General features: G+C 33.3%; 2 protein-coding genes across 2 annotated transcripts in view; one reads left to right on the top strand and one right to left on the bottom strand.

Moving 5' to 3' along the window:
- Positions 1–7,896, top strand: part of LOC145675033 (GMP reductase 1-like) — a 64,454-nt gene extending 56,558 nt beyond the window's left edge. The window contains exon 7 of the mRNA XM_081745402.1: positions 7,499–7,896. Coding sequence (XP_081601528.1) covers positions 7,499–7,558 — 60 coding nt within the window. The 3' untranslated portion in view covers positions 7,559–7,896. The remainder of the gene's footprint in view (positions 1–7,498) is intronic.
- A 3,086-nt stretch (positions 7,897–10,982) lies between these two features.
- Positions 10,983–20,583, bottom strand: part of LOC145675050 (N-acetylgalactosamine-6-sulfatase-like) — a 230,930-nt gene continuing 221,329 nt past the window's right edge. The window contains exons 12-13 of the mRNA XM_081745417.1: positions 11,994–12,233; positions 10,983–11,340 (exon numbers count right to left, since the gene is read on the bottom strand). Of these exons, the coding sequence (XP_081601543.1) occupies positions 11,248–11,340; positions 11,994–12,233 (333 nt within the window). The 3' untranslated portion in view covers positions 10,983–11,247. The remainder of the gene's footprint in view (positions 11,341–11,993; positions 12,234–20,583) is intronic.

The following is a 20,583-nucleotide window of genomic DNA, read 5'->3' on the forward strand; positions in this document are numbered from 1 at the left end:
TGGAACGCTGATACATAGGCATGCATGATATCTGGCTACGAATAAAAGTACTAGTCAAGAAAAGAATGAAAACTTGAGGAGAGCATGTCATTTAATTGTTTTCGTATTATGGAAAATTTCAATTCTTCTATGTAGTAGGCATAATGGAATTACTGTATAGCATTTCAAATTTAATTTTTAAGTAATGAAGTAATCGAAATTTAATTACGGATATGCGTACCGGAAACTCTAAACTCAGCATTTCATCATAAAAGTAATATGTTTCTATAATGTAAACATAAAAGATTTCACTTAGAGTTTTGTAGGAAATCCCTAAGATTTCTGCATCAGATGTGTCACTGACAGCATTATTAGGATCCCGGTCCTTTTCAAATTTAGCGATACTTAATGTCGAAATATAGCAGAAAAATCGTAATCACCAAAACTATTGTATCTTTTTATAATTTTCCTTATTTCATCCTTCCAGCCTTTTTTTCTTTCTGCAATGTGTAAGGAAATTAGTTTGACATATTTATAGTATCATTTAGCAGTGCATCTTTACTGAGAAACTGAACTTGCTTCTCGTAAAATTATCCGTAGTTCAAAAATTAGCGAACGGTATGGCTCCAATTTAGTTTTACTTCTTTTAGGGTACTAACGTTAAGATGTTTGTTGACCTTTACAGGAAAAAGTCATTTTAGAATATTTTATAATTACGGTTTATCAGGTGCTATGTCATTAAGAGCATAAATTATATTTATAATGGAGCTGTCTTTTTTTAAGAATTTTCAGGCTTTGGGTTCAGTTGTACGTTTTAAAGTGAAATGTTTTGTTTGAAGTACGCATGTGTATCAACAATATCAAGTGAGTTGTTTAGAAGTTAACGGTGAATGTGCAGTAGAGATCTTACCTCGATGTTCGTGAATACAAATGTCCAGTGACTCATTGTACTTAATCTGAATTATTCCCAAAATAAGATGCGTAGTAAATCCATAGAAAGAGTTCGTAAATTGTACTTAATGGAAGTAAGTAACCTTTTCTGTGTTTCAATTTTGAAGTCGTGCTAGTTTAAGCAGTTTTCTTTCCCATTTGCGTGAACTTTAAAAAATAATGATGTTCTTGACACACTAGTATTGTGTACTCCGATCACAAAAAATTTAACATGTACGTATAGACTTCCATCTGTTTTTATTATTATTATTATTATTATTATTATTATTATTATTATTATTATTATTATTATTATTATTATTTAATGGAAATTGTTAAAGAATGTGTATATTTCCATAATTTTTATTTAAAGTTATAAAATAGCTAAAGTTACTTTTCCTCATTTTGACAAAATTGGGAAATATGAATTCTAAAATGCGAAAACTTTTTGTAATTTTTGCAAAATTACTTTATAAAAAGGCTTTCAACGTAACTCATGGCCGTAATATTCACATCAATGAACTGGTTAAATATCCATGAATTTGAGGATATCGTCATGTATTCTCGATACTAAACAAAACCATTTAAATGTATGTACATATATATTTAATATCCATATTACATCTAATTCATACTAGCCAAAGAACTCACGTTGAATTACGTGTGTAACTTTTTCTCGATTGTTTACGTTTTTTTTAAAGTTGTAAGTCATCTCCGTTAGCTTTAATTGTTACATTAAGTGAGGCTGCTAAAGTGGTTTCCATTGTTTATTCTCAAGGAGTTGTTTGTTTTAATATGTTTTTTTTGGCAATGTTGGTTTTTATAATCAAAATGTTTTTATTTATTATTTTTTTCATATACTTTTAAGTTTTATGTTGGCTGTTATTTCCGCATCAACTTTTAGTTTTAGTGTTATGTTTCAGTAGATTATACAAAAATATTACATGTTAAAATAGCTGTTTTGTCAGTTGGAGTACGAGTATTCTTTCAACTTGGTTCCTACTTACATGTTATTATTGGCAAAGTTACTTGTAAGAAAGGTATAAAATGTAAATACAAAATGTTAGATATTTAAGTATATAAGGCTACCACAGCAAGATAATTTTATTAGCCAAATGTGAATGAATAGAGAGTGTATTTTAAAATATTTATTTCACTTATTCAGTTTTATAATTTGATGAGTTGATGTAGTACAAGTACTATTAAAGATCTGACGAATATGTACTTAAAGCCACATTCTTATTTACATTTTCATTGAAAATTAAAGCAAGAACATCATCTACCTTTATTTGGGATGTTAATAAGGAAAAGTGTATATAATCTAACTTCTTATAATCTAAAGAAGAAATAAGTGATGTTCATTTAGATACATTAGTCGATATTACATATTTTGTCGTGTGTAATACCGCAAAAGCTGATAAAGACATACCAAATTGCTATCAGCGTAGACTTCCGCATAGAGAAACAGACTGGGTTTGAGTTGTCTACATCTTGGTTTTATTCGTTATACATTGGCGGCCTATTATGCACTTAGAATATATTCAATTTTTCTATTTGCTGATGTGATCAAGTTTTCGTCTTCCCATCATCTGAATCTTGAAAGATGGGCACCTTTTATTAGTAGTAAGAAAAAAGACCTTACGGTGTATTGATCTGTAATATAATTTTGCAGGATGAGTAATATTGTTCGCTTCTATGTTTGTATTTGCCAAAGTCGTCTTAGGCTTTAAATAATCGTTACGAGTCATTAACGGAGCTCTAGGAACGTATATAAAATAAGCGGTAGCTGTACATACTGTAAAATGTATTACGAATAGAAAGAAAGATCTCTCAAAGAAATACATAGCGAACGAAATATGTACGTGAAAGCATGTGAATTGCAGATAACTGGATTGTGCTTCTTTGACTCTGACTAACAGGGTACTATAAAACGAATATCTGTTTAATATTTTCAAAATAATTTCAACTTTAAAAAATTTAAAAAAAAAAAATTGTTAATGGAGGTTCGTTCGGTAATTCTTCGCGGTATTCATTTTCACGAAATTATCCGATTCAGTTGTCTTAGTTGAGTATCGATGAGTATCGTTAACTGTTTCAATTTCCGTCGTTTCATCATTCAGTCGTAATTTCTGAACGTGAGAAACTGAGTGTTACGGTAACAAATTATAACAGTAGAGTGGGATGGAAATATATTATAATAATGAGCACTTCGTCATTGCTGCAAAAATATACTGAAAACTGAACAAAACGTGCAGACTGTTTCCGTCATGACTGCAATTTCATCAATAATAGCGAGATAAGGAAACGAAGTACGAGTTTATACGATGTTACTACGAATTTATAAGTAAAGGTTCATGTAATTGAATGATGTTAAACTATCATTCGTTTTTAATATGAATATTTTCTCTATTAAGTAGGAGCATCTTTACAACCTAGTGGTTTATTGTTGAATACATTGTTAACGACTTATAGTATACTGGCATAGCCGATCAGTCTAAGGTAGTAAAGTCTAAGGCGGTTGCAAATTCAAATTCCACTCAGGATGTAGATGATATTATTCTTTCACCATTTACTTCATTGTCATCAGTCATTTCTCTTAGCCTGCGTTTAGTCTAAAAGGCCGAGTAGTCGAACGTAATACTCAGAAATACAATGTGTTCGTCCCCTGATGGTACAATTTGTTTTACATGTATAAATTTGTTCCATATCAGATGTAGCGTATCTCATAAATAAATACAAACAGTGGTTTCGATGCACGTGTACTTTTCGATCTAAATTGAATTATACCCACTTCAAACACCTGAAGAAAGCGTTTTGTTTTTTTTTTATTTTCACATCGTAAAAATCATTGTAACACGGAACCATCCTATATACACAGCAGAATATGAAAGCCGGTAGAATGATAATTGTCACAAAGTTAATTCAAGTTTAACTCTCGTTTCCGAATGCACTCTGTTAGAAAATGAAAGTGAAAATAAGGAATGTGTCGATTTAACTTTTTAAGTGTGGATGATTATATTTATTTATTAAAATGTGAATACAAATAAGTAGAAAATAACTGTTACTACCTCAATGTTATTATTACTATTATTATTATTTATAATGAACTTATTTTCCTTCGATTCAAGTTCAATAATGAAATGAAATGGATTCTGTAATTTTAACATATCATCTTAATGCCCTTTAGGTAAAACACACTGATTATAAAAGAATTATTTGAATGATAATGTGGGAGGAAACGAGAGAACTCTTTTAAGGAAACACGGGGGCAATCAGTGTGACCCCTTATACCAGAAGTGAGTGCTGTACCACTGAGCCATCATGCCCCATAATTCCAATAATTTGTAATTCCAAAATAGTATCCGAAACATTCAAGACCTTCTCTTTTATACAAATGTCATAAAATTGATTAAATGATAAGTGTTCATTGTGTTTAAGAAGCAAATATATTAGAGGTGAAAATAATCGTTTGTGTTTTGTTTCATCCATATTTGGATAGCTAAAAAGAGAAAAGAAAAAATACATAAAAAATACGTATCTCACATTATGTTAAAAATATTTTTAAATCCTGGTTCGGATACAATAAATAAATCGTGCCGAAGTATAAATTGAATTTAAACGTAAAAACAGTTTCTGTGAGCCTTGTTAAGTGACCAAATGTTGAAGAACATTATTATTATTATAATTATCATTTTCTAAATTCTGTAATATTTAGAAATCAGAATTAATTAATGTGCAATGTCTTCGATAACATACTGAAGTAAAGTAAAATAATTCGAAATTAGAAGCTATGTTCGTAATCAACTAGTATTATCTTTTATAGTTCACTTCAAAGTAACATCCTTTTATGTGTGAAGTACTCAGAAAGTTCAAACTGATCACACTCACACTCCATATAGAATATGAAGGCAGTCCGTAGTTTTGGATTTGACAACATTGTAGTCAGCGAGAACTAGATTCAGGTAAAGATGTGGGGCAACAGTTAGGAAAATCACATATACTGGTAAAATATTGATTAAATTTCTGTTCTCTGTGAAATTGTTACTTTAACCCCTTTCTGCGTGCGATAAAAAATAATCAGTATTGGAAATTCTGGAACTTGAAAAATGAATTAAAACTTGGATTTTAGATTTTTCACTTAATTCTGACGAGAAATAAGTGCCATATATGACACACTTACAACTCACAAAGAACATGCCAGATGACACCAAAATCTCTTATTCATACACGTCAATCCTTTGATAAACCACAAAAACGCTAAAGTGAAAAAAGGGTATGTGCCATATATGGCACGGCATGTGGTAAGGGGTTGATTATGTATTGAAAATTAATAGTGAAATTAGTAGATTATAAAATAGAGGCAAATATAAGCTTCTAAATAGATTATTTTAGTTCCAGGGAGTAAGTTATATTTCTTTTCGCAATCGTGGTTTATTGTAATAGCTTATCAGGTATTTCTTGAGTTCAGTTTTTATTTTTAGAATTTAATAAAGGATTATCGCAATGTATTTCTTAGAAGATAGTTATCTTTTCGAAAATCCTGTTAAGTTCAAAAAGTAATGTTCGACTTCTGTGTACATCCTGGTCTTAGTGTTTATAATATGATAACAAACATAGCATCTCTGTTGTGAACAAATATAAATTTGTGCTAATAGTGTAATGTGTGCGTGTCCAGTATTCAATACTACTGATGGGTTACACCCTTCAGGTTATAAGTGCCTTTGTTGATGAGAAATTTATGTCGGAGTGTTCTTAATTGTAGAATTTGTTCTGAATTCGTATGTTCCTTTAAAATGTTGTATTTTAAAGCACTTTTATGTATGCATATGTATATGTTCTCATTAGAATTACTGAAATGGTGCCATCTAAGATAAATAGGTGTGTATTCAATTTCCGTTTAATTGTGATTGTACGATAGTGTAAAAATTTACATAATTTCGGATTATCAAGATTTGTTTTTCTGATGGTTTAATTGTGATTTTTAAAGAAGAGGCATTGTGGTGTTCAACGAATAGCCAGAAACTCTTTTCTTTCTTTATGTTTAGAGGGGTAAAGAATTTCGTTCTTTCAATCGTAATTTTATCTGGTATGCTCTAATTTTCAGTATCTTGTTTCCTATATTTTTGCTGGGAAGCGCCCACTGTTCCTGCGTGTAAAAATATGAGGGCTTATTAGGTAAGCTTCGATGATTATAACTCTTTTTGCCCTTTTGTGTGTGATTTTAATAAGATCGAGTGGCTTTGATTTTAATTGTTCAAATCATGGTAATTTTATTGATAAATTTTCCAAAATATTCATGAAGTGACAAAATTTCCCATAAGATGTTCACAGTTGCTCAGTGGTAGAGCGCTTACTTCGTCTGTGAGGCCCTAGTTCGATCCCAGCTTGCGCCAAGTGAACTTTTTGGTGGGCATCGTGTTCGTGGGTTTGTCGGGGTTCTTTTTCCTGTGCTGTACCTTTTCGTTTAGTAAGCACACTGAAGGTTTCATTTTGTATTCAAGATTGGTGTTTCTTTTAATGGACGTTCTTTCACGTAGAATCTGTTTCGTGCAATGGCTTTAAGAGTGCACTGATACTTATCAAACGTATAACTATTGCTTGGATTGAGCATGAACATGATCGACTTCTAAAAGGCAATGCGAAGACTGCGAAATGATATTGTATGAATCACATGTAGTCTTACTCAAAATAATCTTGACCGCCACCTTGTTTAGAAGGCGATATTCTGGCAACCATGCTTAGGAAAATCTAATACTTTGGCTCTAAATAAAGAACTCAATTGGCCAAATCAAATCCACGTTTGGGGCTTTTGGAAGATGTGGTGAGTTTTGAATTGGAATTAGTTTCTTGAACGTGTATTTTACATTTGTTCTGGAGATGTATTTTGATATATAGAAATGCTATTTCTAATCATTACTTGAAGTACAAAATACTCTAAATATCAAATGAAAGTTATGTTGATAGTTTTAAAGCACATACACTCGTAACCTCTGAAACAAGGTTTGTGAAATTGCACCGAAATTGTATAGCCTATTTTTGGTTGAAAGGGTGCATAATCTCTTGCAAGGAACTGAAGTCAAGTAGAAAGCAGATAGTTGTGTACCTACATTAGTAATAACATTTTACTTAATTTGGAGTGATCACTTACTCGTAGTGCACAGGCAATGGTGCAGCCATTTAGTTAGATGGAGGGGACTGGGACTTCCGATGCAAAGCTACGTTAATAATTTCATTTTCAGTATAATTTTATATATTTCATACCTGCTACCAGTTTATTTTTATAATATTGTGACAAAAAATGGAAATATTTAAGCAGAGTTACTATCCCCTTCTTTAATCCGAAAATGTTATTTATCATAACACAGTAGGCATCTGATGAAATTTTATGTGAGAAAATTGTCCAGTGTTTCCGATATTCGCACAAACGATGTAAATATAAATACAGTGAATTCCATGATTTTTACCAGATATCACGTTAACTTATCCATATATCTTTTATTCTCTGACAACATTCGTATAAGCTTGTCTTTAATAATGTCAGGTCACAAAAGTTATATATTATTAGGTATGTTAACTTCTAATTTTTCAGGCGCAAAGCAGCGTGGATTTTTTCCAAGGTGTGCCTGACTTCAACGCTCAGTGTAAGTGATTTACTTAATGAAAAATGAAAGGTTATTTTCATTTTTGGTTGGTTTTAGACTATATACTGTTTGAAGTAAAATAATAAAAAGAAGTAGACGTAAGAAGTATGAGAAGAATGATAAGTTTGGGCTACCTATATAAAGTTATATCTTTAAATATATATATATAAAAAAAAGTTATCTTTCATAAGTCATGAATACGTTAGGCTTCATTCTTTGCAGCTTTCAGTCACCGTACAGGATTATAATGTAGTGCTTGGTTTATGCCCCTCGAGAATTAACTCTGGCTGAGTCACTGGATATAGGTCTACAATCTAGAATTTTGACAAAAAAAGAAAGAAAGAAATATGATACCAACTTTTTCTGGCTCACGAAACGCAGATGTGTTCAGAATAAATTTTATACTATCAAACAAAATACGGTGGATGAAAGCTTGTAGACACACGTACAACTGGCAACACCAATAGATGAAAAAGATAGAAGTCAGTAGCTAATGCTTGTTATGGTAAAATAAGAGCTACTTCCATGTTACTGATATCTTATTCTTGGGTTTGTATTTATCCCAAGTATTTACATCATTATTAGCTTGGAAAGTTTTGCAATCTGTTACATCTATTTATTTTCAAGTATTTCTGCTTTTTTTTATTTATGTAAGTTTCATTGCTCGCCTATGTCGATGACTTCATCATTATTTATTTAAATATTATATAAATATATTTTATTTAACTAAATGGTTGCTGGACAGACTCAAGTGATGTTGAATTTCGATCCTTATGAAAATCTTAAGAGGATTTAATATAAATTGATACTTTTGTTTTAAGAAGTTGATTTTATTACAATGAACGTTCATACCTAAGTATTGTATCTCATTATATATAATAGATTACGAGGTCTCGTTGATCTCGGAATATAAAGTAGCTTCGGAATGTTTCTAAAATTATCAGTAACATTGATTTTTTTCTTTATTACGAAAAGTAAATATTAAAAGAGAATTACGCTTCGTTATCTCAATTCGCTATTGTCTCGACGTCTTCACCGACAGTATTGTCTCGAATCTTAACAGTAAAATAGTATATGGAGTATAAAACTACAGTACTGGATCTGGAATGAAACGAAGTTTTTGGCTATTCTTGAGAAATTTCTCGTTGAATGCCAAGAGTTAAAATTCATTTTATATAAAGAGATGGTTGATGAAGATAGTTAAACATATTGTTAACTGTATATTGTTATTGCTTGTGAAGTTTTATTTTGAATAAAAGTATAACACCTGAATTGCTTTTCTGTAATTATTTTCTCATAGCTGAAATATTAAAGCAAGTAATGTACTTGAACGGAAATAATAGAAATAAGAAATGCTATCTTGCAAATGTTTCGAACAGTTTCATTATACCCGCCAGAGAATATACACTGGCTGAAACAAATTTAATACGTTCGCTTCCATACCCGACCTTGGTCGGATTTGAAACGTAGTGTATATCCGACTTACGTTAAATCATCATCAGAAGGTATGTACAAAATTTTAGATAGCGAACCTGAGTACAAGTACGCCTCAGTTTCAAAATGGTCATTTCTTTTTCCCCTACTACAGTGCGCAAAGATTATAAACAGCAGAAGTGCTAGAAAGATCATCTTAATTAACACTTGCTCGAATTATCCACAGGAATTATTTAGATACTGATGAAACTTGCATTTGCGTTTTGAGAATTCAGATTGTAATTGAAGCTTGAATACTGAGCAATTAACTCTTTGTAAACAAATACGACTATAAAGTGTCTAAAGCAGCTTCAGTTGAATTGAATGAAAAGGTGAACATATATCCGAACTACGCAATGTGTCGTTTAATTACCATTGTGACTGAAAACACGATTTTTTCTCCTTTTTCCTACAAATCGCAGAAGGCGAACATTTTTAGTTACATCAATTCATGAGTACTCAAAAGCGAGTGCGAAAGTTTGCACTTCCAACCTCCTCCCTAATCTTGGCATTGAGTAAGAGCATTAAATTTTTCAACTTTTTCGTTCAGAAAACTTATTTTCATGGCTGGCTTAAACAACATATATATTGGGCAATAACATATATATACATTGGGCAATTTTAGTGTTAATTTTACATTTCGCAATGTTTTGAAAACTGTACAAAAATAGGGTCGCGACTGATGAACACCAAAGCATCAATATTTCACAAGTCATAAAATATTTGTTGACCTCAAAATATTGTCTCATGTACTATCCGGTGTCATATCTAAATGTCAGTTGCTCTCTGTCATAACTTGAGGTTTGCTGCAAGTTTCCTACATTTTAATTTTTTAATTATATATTTTACCTCGTATATTTGGTCGCTCTTGTCTCGAATTTCGAGGCGAGACGAATATTATTCTCTAGTGAGACACGAGTCAAGTCAGCATTTTATCCTCGACTCGTCTCGTGTGCGTGTCATTTTATTCTCTATTCCGTCTCGGCTTTTCCCATTATAACACTAGAAAACATTTAATTATTGCATTATGAAAAGAAAATCCTAAAAGAACTCTAAACAAAATCGGCCATTTTATAGGATATAAAAGGTGCAAATCGATTGAAACACACTAGTTCCAACAACTTGTTTATAGAACAATAACTGTTCTGAAAATATAGTAATTTCGTGCATCAAAATTATCACTTAAATTATGACTAAACTGTGTATAACATTTATTGAGGCCCCTAAAATTTGAGGGAGGAAACATTTGAAACGTTATGTACAAATTTCTTAAAACATTTTGACACGATATAACAGTACAGAAAGTTTCTGTGAATAACGATGTTAAACTAACATCACACTCAGAACAGCCATTAATAACTAATTTTGTAAACTGAACTCTGAAGCTCAGGATAAATGTTTCCCGAACAGAGAATGAGGTGTAAGCAACACATAATACACGAAAAAAGTGTTTCTTGATTTATGGTATGTTTTCTTACCTGCCAGATTGAATTTAGACAACACATCAAGATGAATACTTTTCAGGTACTTAATAGGATGGGCAGTCAAGTAAAACGGCATTTGGAATATTGTAGTTGCATAACGTACACTAACTTACAACAATTGCAATGGCAGTTTGGAAATAAAACCAATAATAGGAAGCCTTAGACTGAACATAGGACTTACAAGTACTGAATGTTGTAAACGCACTTTCTCAATTGTAGAATACACTTCAAAGGTATATGAAACCAAGGGGTAGAAAATGTCAAATCTATTTGAGTGGCCATTCTATTTATAAGGAGCAGATGATGGTTCTGAAGATGTGTAATGATATATATTCGAGACGGATAGTCTCAAGATGGAAGAGAAGAATACAGTATGTTCTTATAGTTTATTGCAAGCAACTTATATTTGTCAAGTTTGTGAATTTTTCAGGGAGGCCTTATATAGTAACTACGTCATCAATAAATTACACAGCTGAGAATAAAAAAGTTCAAAACTCCCGAATAGAGATTTTATTTTCATTTTAATACTTAGATACAATAAAATTATGAAAAAATTACCAGAAATTAAAAATTCAATTAATCAACATGTATTTGTTAAAAAGAAATTATTAATATGATTGAAAAGTTCTTACTGATATTAACCTACGTATATAATTACAGAATTGTTATTCATGTTCTCTTGATATGTTAGAGGTTGTTGAAGTAAATGCTTCAAATTTTTTGCCAGTTACATCAATGTGTTAATGTGGCCAATCGCAAAGATGTTCATTTGACTCGGGAATTGGAAGACACTTGGAAGGAGTAAAATTATCGCATCCTGGAGGAGACCATTGCTGAAAAAGGAAGAACAGAAAATACATAATAAATCTACTACTCTACTCACTTTGACTAATTTACTGGCGCTGAGACTTCCTTTAGGATACAAATACGTAGAAAACACAACTTAACAATCGCGATTAGTAGATATTATGTTGTGTCAAAGGCCTCATACATAAAGAAAGTGGGTCCAAAATTGTCAACACGTATAATCAACAGATGATGTTAAATGTGAAATAGTTGTAACACAATAACTTTCTAAGCATACTTACTATTAAGGTTTTCTCTTCATGAAATTACTGTTACAAAGGTTTTCTCATTGTTGCATTGATATTTTAGAATTTGTACTACATCATATTTTACGACTTCTGAAAAACATATTTCAAGAATTGTTGCTTTGATAAATAGGTCCCTGGTGAAATGTTAGGTTTAAGTTGGGTTGCATCTGTCCAGTCGTTCGTGATACCAGTAAAGTACTGGACCCGATCTAATGGAGTTATAACATTCGGGGGAGATACTTTTGTTATTCACTGTAATAGCATAAATTTTTGTGACATACTTTACCTTACAATTGTTTCCAGGAAATTTCAAATTTTATACCGAATTTAAAGCAATTCGTCTTCTTACAAAATGAACACAACACATTCCATTATTATGATCATATCCTTACCATAACAGCATTGTCACACAAGTTCAATAAAGGATCTGCTTTCACCATCGTTTCAGTGTGTACTTGGGCAATAGCAGTGAGCCATTTCAGTGCATTCTGGTATTCGTCTGATTTAGGGTTTAGAGGGAACTTCTCTCCAGGATCTCTTCCTAAATGGAACAAAATGGGTTCGTCGGTGTGATTTGTTGGTATAGGTGTAGTCACGTTAAGTACATCTGACCCAGGACAATAGTCTATTCCCTGAAAAACAGTTCATTTTTTTTCTTTAGAAAGCTTCGTATGCAAAAGTATTTCTTGAAAGTGAATTAAAGTTGCATTGACTTATTTTGAATAAATTCTAAAATCGAACTACGCAAATTACATGGACGTTATGAAATATACTAATAATGTGAAGTCTTGTTCAAAAAATCTGGCTACTAATTAAAATAAATCATTACCTAATCTAATCATTACCATCTAAAATAATAATTTATAGAAGGCTTTGCAATGCATACATGCTTATTTTCTTTATGCTTTTAGACCTTAGCTAGAAGCAACGTTAACAAAAACATTGAGTTTAAGGTTTTGAGTAGAAAACTTCTAAAAGTAAGGTGGGTGCCCAACTTTTGAACAAGACTATGCGTTAGATTCAACTATATGTGGGGGAGCTATGCAACAACCATTCAACCCACAACGAGTCAGTTTTGGGAAGATCGCAGTTATAGGTTTCTCGATGCCAGAAGATATTATCGTATCTGGGTTGACTTTTCATAGATTACAGACCGATCGCTAACTTGTTACCAGGGTCTCTAAGTGTATTCCTTACATATGTTCGAACCCTCCAGCAGGGTTAACTCATTTTTTAAAAATGTTGTGGGTTGACTGGTTGTTGCATAACACCGCCCATGTATAGTTGTTAATAAGCCTATAGCATGGGGGTCAATCCCACCGGAGACGTCCCGTCTGCCCCAATATTTGCAAAACGATTTTCGTGCCCCGCAATATTTCAAGTATCGTAGGTCAACTATGATCCAAAAGAGTCTCAACCATGTATAAGTTTGCTACGTTCACAAAACAATGTTAGACAAATAAAAGCGGATATGAGAAAACTAGCACAAAAGTCGGTTTCCAATTGTGGAAAAAGGCAGTCGGTTTCTGGCCCTATGAAAGGGTGAAGGTAGAGTAAACTCTAAAGTAACAAACTGTTTGTGTTTAGGTAGCGAGCAGAAAAGTGAGTTTGTCTTAGCTTTTAAAAAATCGACTAATTTTTTAACTACATTGTTGAGCGTCATTTACATTAGTTGTAGGCCTAAAACCCATTTTCAAAACTTTGTTGTTTCTGAGTATTCACTTCACACTATATTTTATCATTACTTTATTTTTGACATACACTTGGTATCATTTGAACCACTGATTGGAAAAAGGGAATAAGTACATTTTCTTTTTTTTTTTTACGATTTTAAACTGAAATAGCAGATGCGTTCCTTTAAGATAGTTACATCGTTAAGTAGAAAACAGGAATATTTGGGCAACTCTGTATGACAAATGTAGAAGGCGAAATTTTTCACTGATTGGAATAAGGGAATAACTACGTTTCTTATTTCCTTCTTCCAGTCACTACAAGACACCACCACAACTATAAAACTGTGTGTAAGCATACAGCCGCTAGAGCTCTCTGCTGTCATTACGATACTTCGTTTTGTCTTCGCATTGCACAATATATAGAGAACTTTTTGCCTCAATCAGTGACAGATTTACATATTTTCAGTGATACAAGTGGTGGTCAAAACTGCAATCCTACAATGACAAGAATGCTTTCTAGGCTGACCGTATCAAAACGTTTCACTACTATACAACAATATTTGCCTGTTAAAGGTCTTTTAATACCATGTGATCGAAATTTTTCTGTAATCAAACGAGAACTCATACGACACAGTCGCATTTATTTACGAGCACAGTATAACCATATGATTGCGAATGCAAGGAAGACTGACACTCTATTTCAGGTTTACGAGATTGTCAATGAAGAAATCTTAGATTTTAAACATTGGTGGCAACCGTTTTACAAGAAACCTTCAGGTATCATTGTGGACAAAACAGTGAAATTCCAAATAACTAAATAACTGTTTATAAAGCAGAATCTCCAGGTTATGAGAAATCTCATGAGTTTATCAATAGACTAAGAACTGATATTTTTCGGTTACTGAAAAGTAATGTCACAAACTTTCCATTCCTGATGGACAAGTCCCAATCAATCAGATGATGATCAACGATGCTTCATAAATCATCAAATAGATACCTGACCCATACAAACAGTTTTATGGGATGACTTGTTCATGAAAGACCAAGATGCAGACGACGAAGACAAAGATGCAAACGGCTAGAACCCTATGTAAACTCATTCTACTGTTACAACGTATTTTGTTCAGTTGTCTATTGTATTACCGTAGATGCGGGCTACTTGGACCCAATTTTGCAACAAATTCGTTCTTTCGGCCTATTTTCATCCACGAAAACTCAAAAGTTATTGTCACAACCCATATTAAGTGGAACTACAGGCTTTATTGCACATATCGAGGACAGTTTTAGTTACATATATTGAAAACAAATCACAGGCGATTATTGTAAAAAATGGATCCAAGTACGACTCGCGTTCGGGCTACTTGAACCCACCTCCATATTTTCCTACAGAAAACCATTGAAATCTGCTCTGAGACTAAGTAGGACGTAGGTGTTCCAAGAACAACACTTTTTATTTACTGCAAACCACAAAGAGAACATGTTAAGAGATACTATCAAATATAATGATTGTAATAGCTGATTACGTTTTCTTCTGCAGCTGCACGAGGCCTATCTATATTAGCAGCGAATCTTGTCGTTGACTGGAGGTGCATTTTCTAAAATAACTTCACTCAATCTCGACTGGGAAGATTGTCTTAGAAAGCAATGACAGTTCTCCCATGCATAGCAAAATAGGACTACACAATAAATCTGAAATCTAGTTAATTAACGAGGAATCCGAAATCACAAACTTTATCAAGATGACTAGCGAAGGCTAATTCTTCTTCTTCAGTGAACACTTTCAGATGGCCCGGATTCTGCCTTGACCTATTCTTTAATCTTCTTTCTATGGTGGAACGACTTATTTTGAAGTGAGCTTCTGTTTCTTAATCGCGACATTTTCCCCGACTGAATTGCTGGTAAACATTCTTCAAGCTGTTATGAAAAATCAGCATATTTTCGATCTGCAGGCAATCTTTTATATTGATGTACCATTTTGTACCGGTATCCTTAAGGAAACAATGAAAAGTCCTTACTTGTGTGACACGTGACAACAAACCTTTATTTTTCATTGATAAAGATAACAAAGGATGGGGTGGGATAAAGATAACAAAAGATGTGGGACAAAATATCCATGTTTTCCAGGTCATATGTACACACTTCATATACTGTATAATGCAATTACGCACACATCTTATTGTATATGAGAAAGTTTACCATGTCAGTTTCATTAACCTATATGTAACTACTTATGTGTTTACTTAGCATTGGTTTCACTTCCTTGCAAATAGTGTCCACACACAAAAATTTGGCGCTCAATAAATACACTCTTTTCGTCAACGACCTTTTTCACCAATGCTGCTCAATCGTAGCCTACCACAGAACTAGTTTCAATGTGTGTACGCCTGCATTATGATCCCATCTAACGGATCTAACTCTGAACTCACTCATTATTGCATTGCATATGGGACTTCAAACGAGTTTTTGGTATGGGTCCAAGTAGCCCCTTAAGGGTCCAAGTAGCCCGCAATTACGGTACTTTTGTTGCTGTATGAATACAGAAAAACGAACGGTGACAACAGAAGTGTTCCAAACGTGTGATAGTTCGGATACGTATATCCAAGATTAACGTACAACATTGCATTCAACATGTACATTTTCATAGCTTTCTATCATAAACTGCACATTGCATACTCTACACACAATTACATCTACCTCTAATTGATTGGAAAAAGGAAATATTTTTCCATTTTTAAGCTTTAACCAATTGCTGTTCTGCGATACAAGGTTCTTCTTGTCTTAGTGTTTGTTAGTCGTTTTGCTACAAGTAATCAATTATACACTTTTTGAAACAAATACAAACAACGCCTCGGGATGTTTTTTGCGTTTTGAAAACTTAGATCTGATGCACTCATTCCCTTTTTCCAATCAGTGATTCATTTAAGTTTAACTAAAATTCTAAAACAAGGTTGAATGTTACTGTTTGAATAAACAAACTGTAAAATTTGTTTCTTTTAGTACCACAAAAATTAAAACATATTTTTTAAAAGATTTTGTTTCAAGTCAAAATGCTTTAAATGTAATGTACGAAGACTATTTTTTTTTTTTTTTTAAATCCCGGGAGGGCACTCCCGATCCTCCGCTTTGCTGGGAATATTCCGTACACCTCAATTCCCCACGGTAGTCTGTCCCCCCCTAAAGTTTATGTGCTGCTGACGTCAATGGCCTATAGTGTGGGAAGCCGTATTCGATTCTCGGTGAAAGTACGTGTTGTTCTGTATTTGAAATGGGAGGGAAGACAATGGGTAATTTGTTTACCCCATGCCTTTTTCTTTTCTATTTTCTTTGTTTTGGGAATCAACGCGAGGATTCAGCGCAATGATCTTTACAGAACTCGTATCCCTTTTCTGTTTATTAATAATAACGAAAAATTACCTTTCTTTTTTAAACATATGCCGGATGAACGATGGGTTATGCCCATCTTAAAACAGTAATATCCAGTAGGACGAACAATGGGCATAATCCTCCCCTTGCTTTATATTTTTACTGCAAATGAATTATATCCGTCGCATGTTTCCTGGACATATTCATTGATACAACTTCGTTTAAATTGATTATGGCATGAAATTGAGTATATGGTTTTCGTCATAGGGGAAGCTTACTTGAACATATTAGGCCTTATGGAGAGTAGTTCTGACCCGGATTAGTGCCATACTGAAGAGTTCGACTAGCATACATTTCCTAGCATACTACTACACATACTAGCATACTAGCATACATTTAATATGACGCTAATCATACGTCAAAACGACTCTGGATAAGGCCCATTGTGTTCACATTTATGCTGTTGAGAAAGGACTAACGGTAAAAGAAATGAAAATTTCAAGAGCTGATAGTTTTGGGTGACAAGTATTTCACAGTATTAATTTCATTTCCTGCTTATTTAGTCGCCCCCCCCCCCCTTCATCGGTGAAAATATTCTGAAATCATCATTGTTACGAGGACTCTGGTTCTGATTTTGAAATTAGTGACGATTTTGATTCTGCATTGGAGGGGGAAGACATACGAAGTATGTTCTGTTTGATTCTTTTATTACGTACTTGTCGAAAAAATTGCTAACTTCCACAAATTACGTATAATTATGTGTTTTTTTTTTTTCACACCAAGGCAAGTTACCCGTAAACGTTTCTTTTTTACTTGTATGTGCAAATATTGAGGTTTCTAATAAATTGTTGAAAATATATTCAATTTTGAAGATACAGTATTTTCCAGCAACTTTTTCTGTATTGCTTATTATCAATACGTGTACAAAAAGTTCTAATGCAATATAAAGGCCTATCCGGTTTGCCATAAGGACCAGACTGTATCACGTGATCAAGTCAAAAGTCAAGATGCTTCCTAAATCGAGTCTGGATATTCCAAATCCAGATGTGATATATATCAAGCATGTAACCTCCGCATGGGGCGCCCTAGATAATTCGAAGAAAGTGCATATAGTTTATCATTATTATTTATTTTACTCAAAAAACTTGCTTTTTGACAATGTTTGATCAGTATTTACCTTACGTGCTATACACTTTTTTTTTTTTTCGTCTATGTTCCATCCAATTTTAGAACAATTTGCTTTTGAAATATAGAATCCACATAGTCCCTTCTACATTTGAGCTGAATTTTAGCCATCTCCCCCAAAGTCTGATCACATCATTACAACCGGATAGGTCCTTTATTTTATTTCCCAAAAAATCTTAACAAAAATGTTTCCAGGTATAAGAATAATAATATATAACAAGTTTCTGGCAATATATAAGGTGTTAGGAATACTTTTAAAATAAAAGCATTTTAAATTATTAAAAAAAAGAACACCAAAAAAAAACTGCTGAAAGAACTGTATGTTAAAGTCTGTTCGCAGACTATTAAAAAATTAAAATCAAATGCTTCGATTATGAAGCAAATTTTTTTTCTCCTAGTACTGTTATTCAGTAGTTGATGGAAAATTTGGTGCAATGTGTATATATAGTAATTATCTATCAACCTTGTTTTTCCTCTTTACTGTTTACACTATTGTCTTCCTATTTTTCACTCATTCCTTCAACATGATTTTTTGGCACCGTTAACGAAAAGTTCTGATGTAGATGTAACATACCCTTGTTTCCTATTTTTCAATTCAATATGTAAAGAGAATTTACACATTTTCAGGATGGAGCATTGGAAAGTGTATTGTTTTAGGGGGAAAAAATCAGATAAAACCGATCTGTACAAATGGAACACTGTGAGTGGCTTCCACAACTGCTTTAGTCGTTGATACTTGTAATTTAGTAGCGCTTATTTTTAAAGTTTTACAGCTGGTATGAATTTTAGTTCTTAATTTACTATCAGTATACCATACTATCCTAATTCGATCACACTTAATGTATGTACTTTTTTGCATCTTATTATAAGGTTTAGTATTAAATCTTGCAATATTTCCACAACCCACAAAGCAGGTGAGTGAATACACCGTCATCTACTGTAACTACAATATCAAAGTGGCCCAAGAGGTAGTGTGTCAAGCAGATTATTTAACACGCAGGCCGCCACTCCGTCACTATCTTCAGTCAGCTTTCAGTATCAGTGAGGATGAGTGCTCAAAACATCTGATGGGTGAGTTGCTGCTGTATGAATCGAGCTTGGGCATAATACTGTGGCATCAACCCAAGCAATTGTCATGCGAAAGGAGTGGGTGCAATGAACCAAAGCACAGCAATTCGTTGGTTCCAGAGATTTAATGCAGGTTGTAAAAATGTGTCGAAAGTTCGACCGCCTCAGAGTAACAGATTCTGAGGTCATACGACATGCTATTGGGGAAAATTCATCCACTAGAACACGACGATTGTCAAACCAACTCGGCATGTCCCAGCCCACTGTAGTGTGTCACCTTTATGAACTTAGGAAAACAATCAAGAATTTCCACATTGTGCCACATGAGTTGACCCAGCTCAAACCATCGACGAGTGGGTGTATGCTGACAACTGCTGGAAAATCGCGTGTTGTGAATTTACTGAAACGGAATGTCATATGCAGCGAAAAGTGAGTTTTTTTTCTTTTCTTCGAAATCCGAATATGCTAAAAACATTGCTCGTGGACCACTTCTAGAACCGGCCATCAAACAGGGTTGTTTTGAGCATAAAGTCGTGCTCTCTGTATGTGTCGTGGAAGCACGAAGAGAAATTCACTTCGGGTTCGTTTCTAACGAACGTACCATTATATATCAATCTTTGTTCTGAACATATGCTGTACTACGCAAAAAAAAAAAAAAAAAAAAAAAAATGGTGCACTGTTGAACTGAAAGCGTTTCCTGCTGCAACAGAGTAACGCAAAACCACATTCGGCTCGAAACAAAATGAAGGAACTTGATGGCATCGAACTGATGCCACACTTGACATATAGTCTTGACCTTGCCCCTTCGGATTACTATAGCCTATTGCACACTTAATGAAATCACGATACTTCACCAACCAGCAGGAGGTGAAAACAGTGGTGACTGGCCTGTTTGCCTCTAAGGACAAGAAGTGGTATCGAGGAACCGATAGGAATGTGGCTGCAGTCAATCTAACACGCAGGTTATACTTTGAAATGAATGTTAACCTGCTTTCATTGTACTGTAATAAATACACATATATTATATACCAGAATATTAAAAGATTTATTTTTAAAACTTACCCTTGTATAAATAATCCAATCTATAGTTGTACAGAAAACAATGATGCTATGTAAGTCAAAGATTAATATTAGCAATTTAAACTCGCGAAAATAATAAATATTAGCAATTTAAAATTTAAAATCGCGGTAGGGGTATTGAATAAACAATTAATATATTCTTTTTCAAGATACGAATGAGTTTCGATACGAGAATCAACCAGGGTTCCCATTCTCTTTCCCAAAAAAATTTCCAGGACAAATCACCAATTTTCCAGGACTTCTACACAGGAAAGTGTAACAGGATTGCAGCTGTAGGTTCAAAATTTACAATAGTGAAATGAAAAGTACAATAGCGTATGCAGTGAATATTAATGTAAGTACAGTATTAATACGCAATAATTAAATACACAAAGCGAAGCGTAATGTGCTGCTTTTTTTGCTGGCCTCCCAACTCTCGTTATAGCCACCCGACCCACCGACATCCAGTACATGTATTTACATTCTTTTTACATGTCATTTTAATTGTACACCAAACAAATTTACAAACACTAAAACCTGTTTTTCGTACATGGCATCTTCACTGCGTGACAGTGCGACAGATATAATTAGGGGGGAAAAAGGAACTATATTACATTTTTTTTATTTATTTTAT

The sequence above is a fragment of the Thermobia domestica genome, chromosome 2 (assembly GCF_964235325.1).
Source record: "Thermobia domestica chromosome 2, izTheDome1.hap1.1, whole genome shotgun sequence".
Classification (NCBI taxonomy): Eukaryota; Metazoa; Arthropoda; class Insecta; order Zygentoma; family Lepismatidae; genus Thermobia; species Thermobia domestica.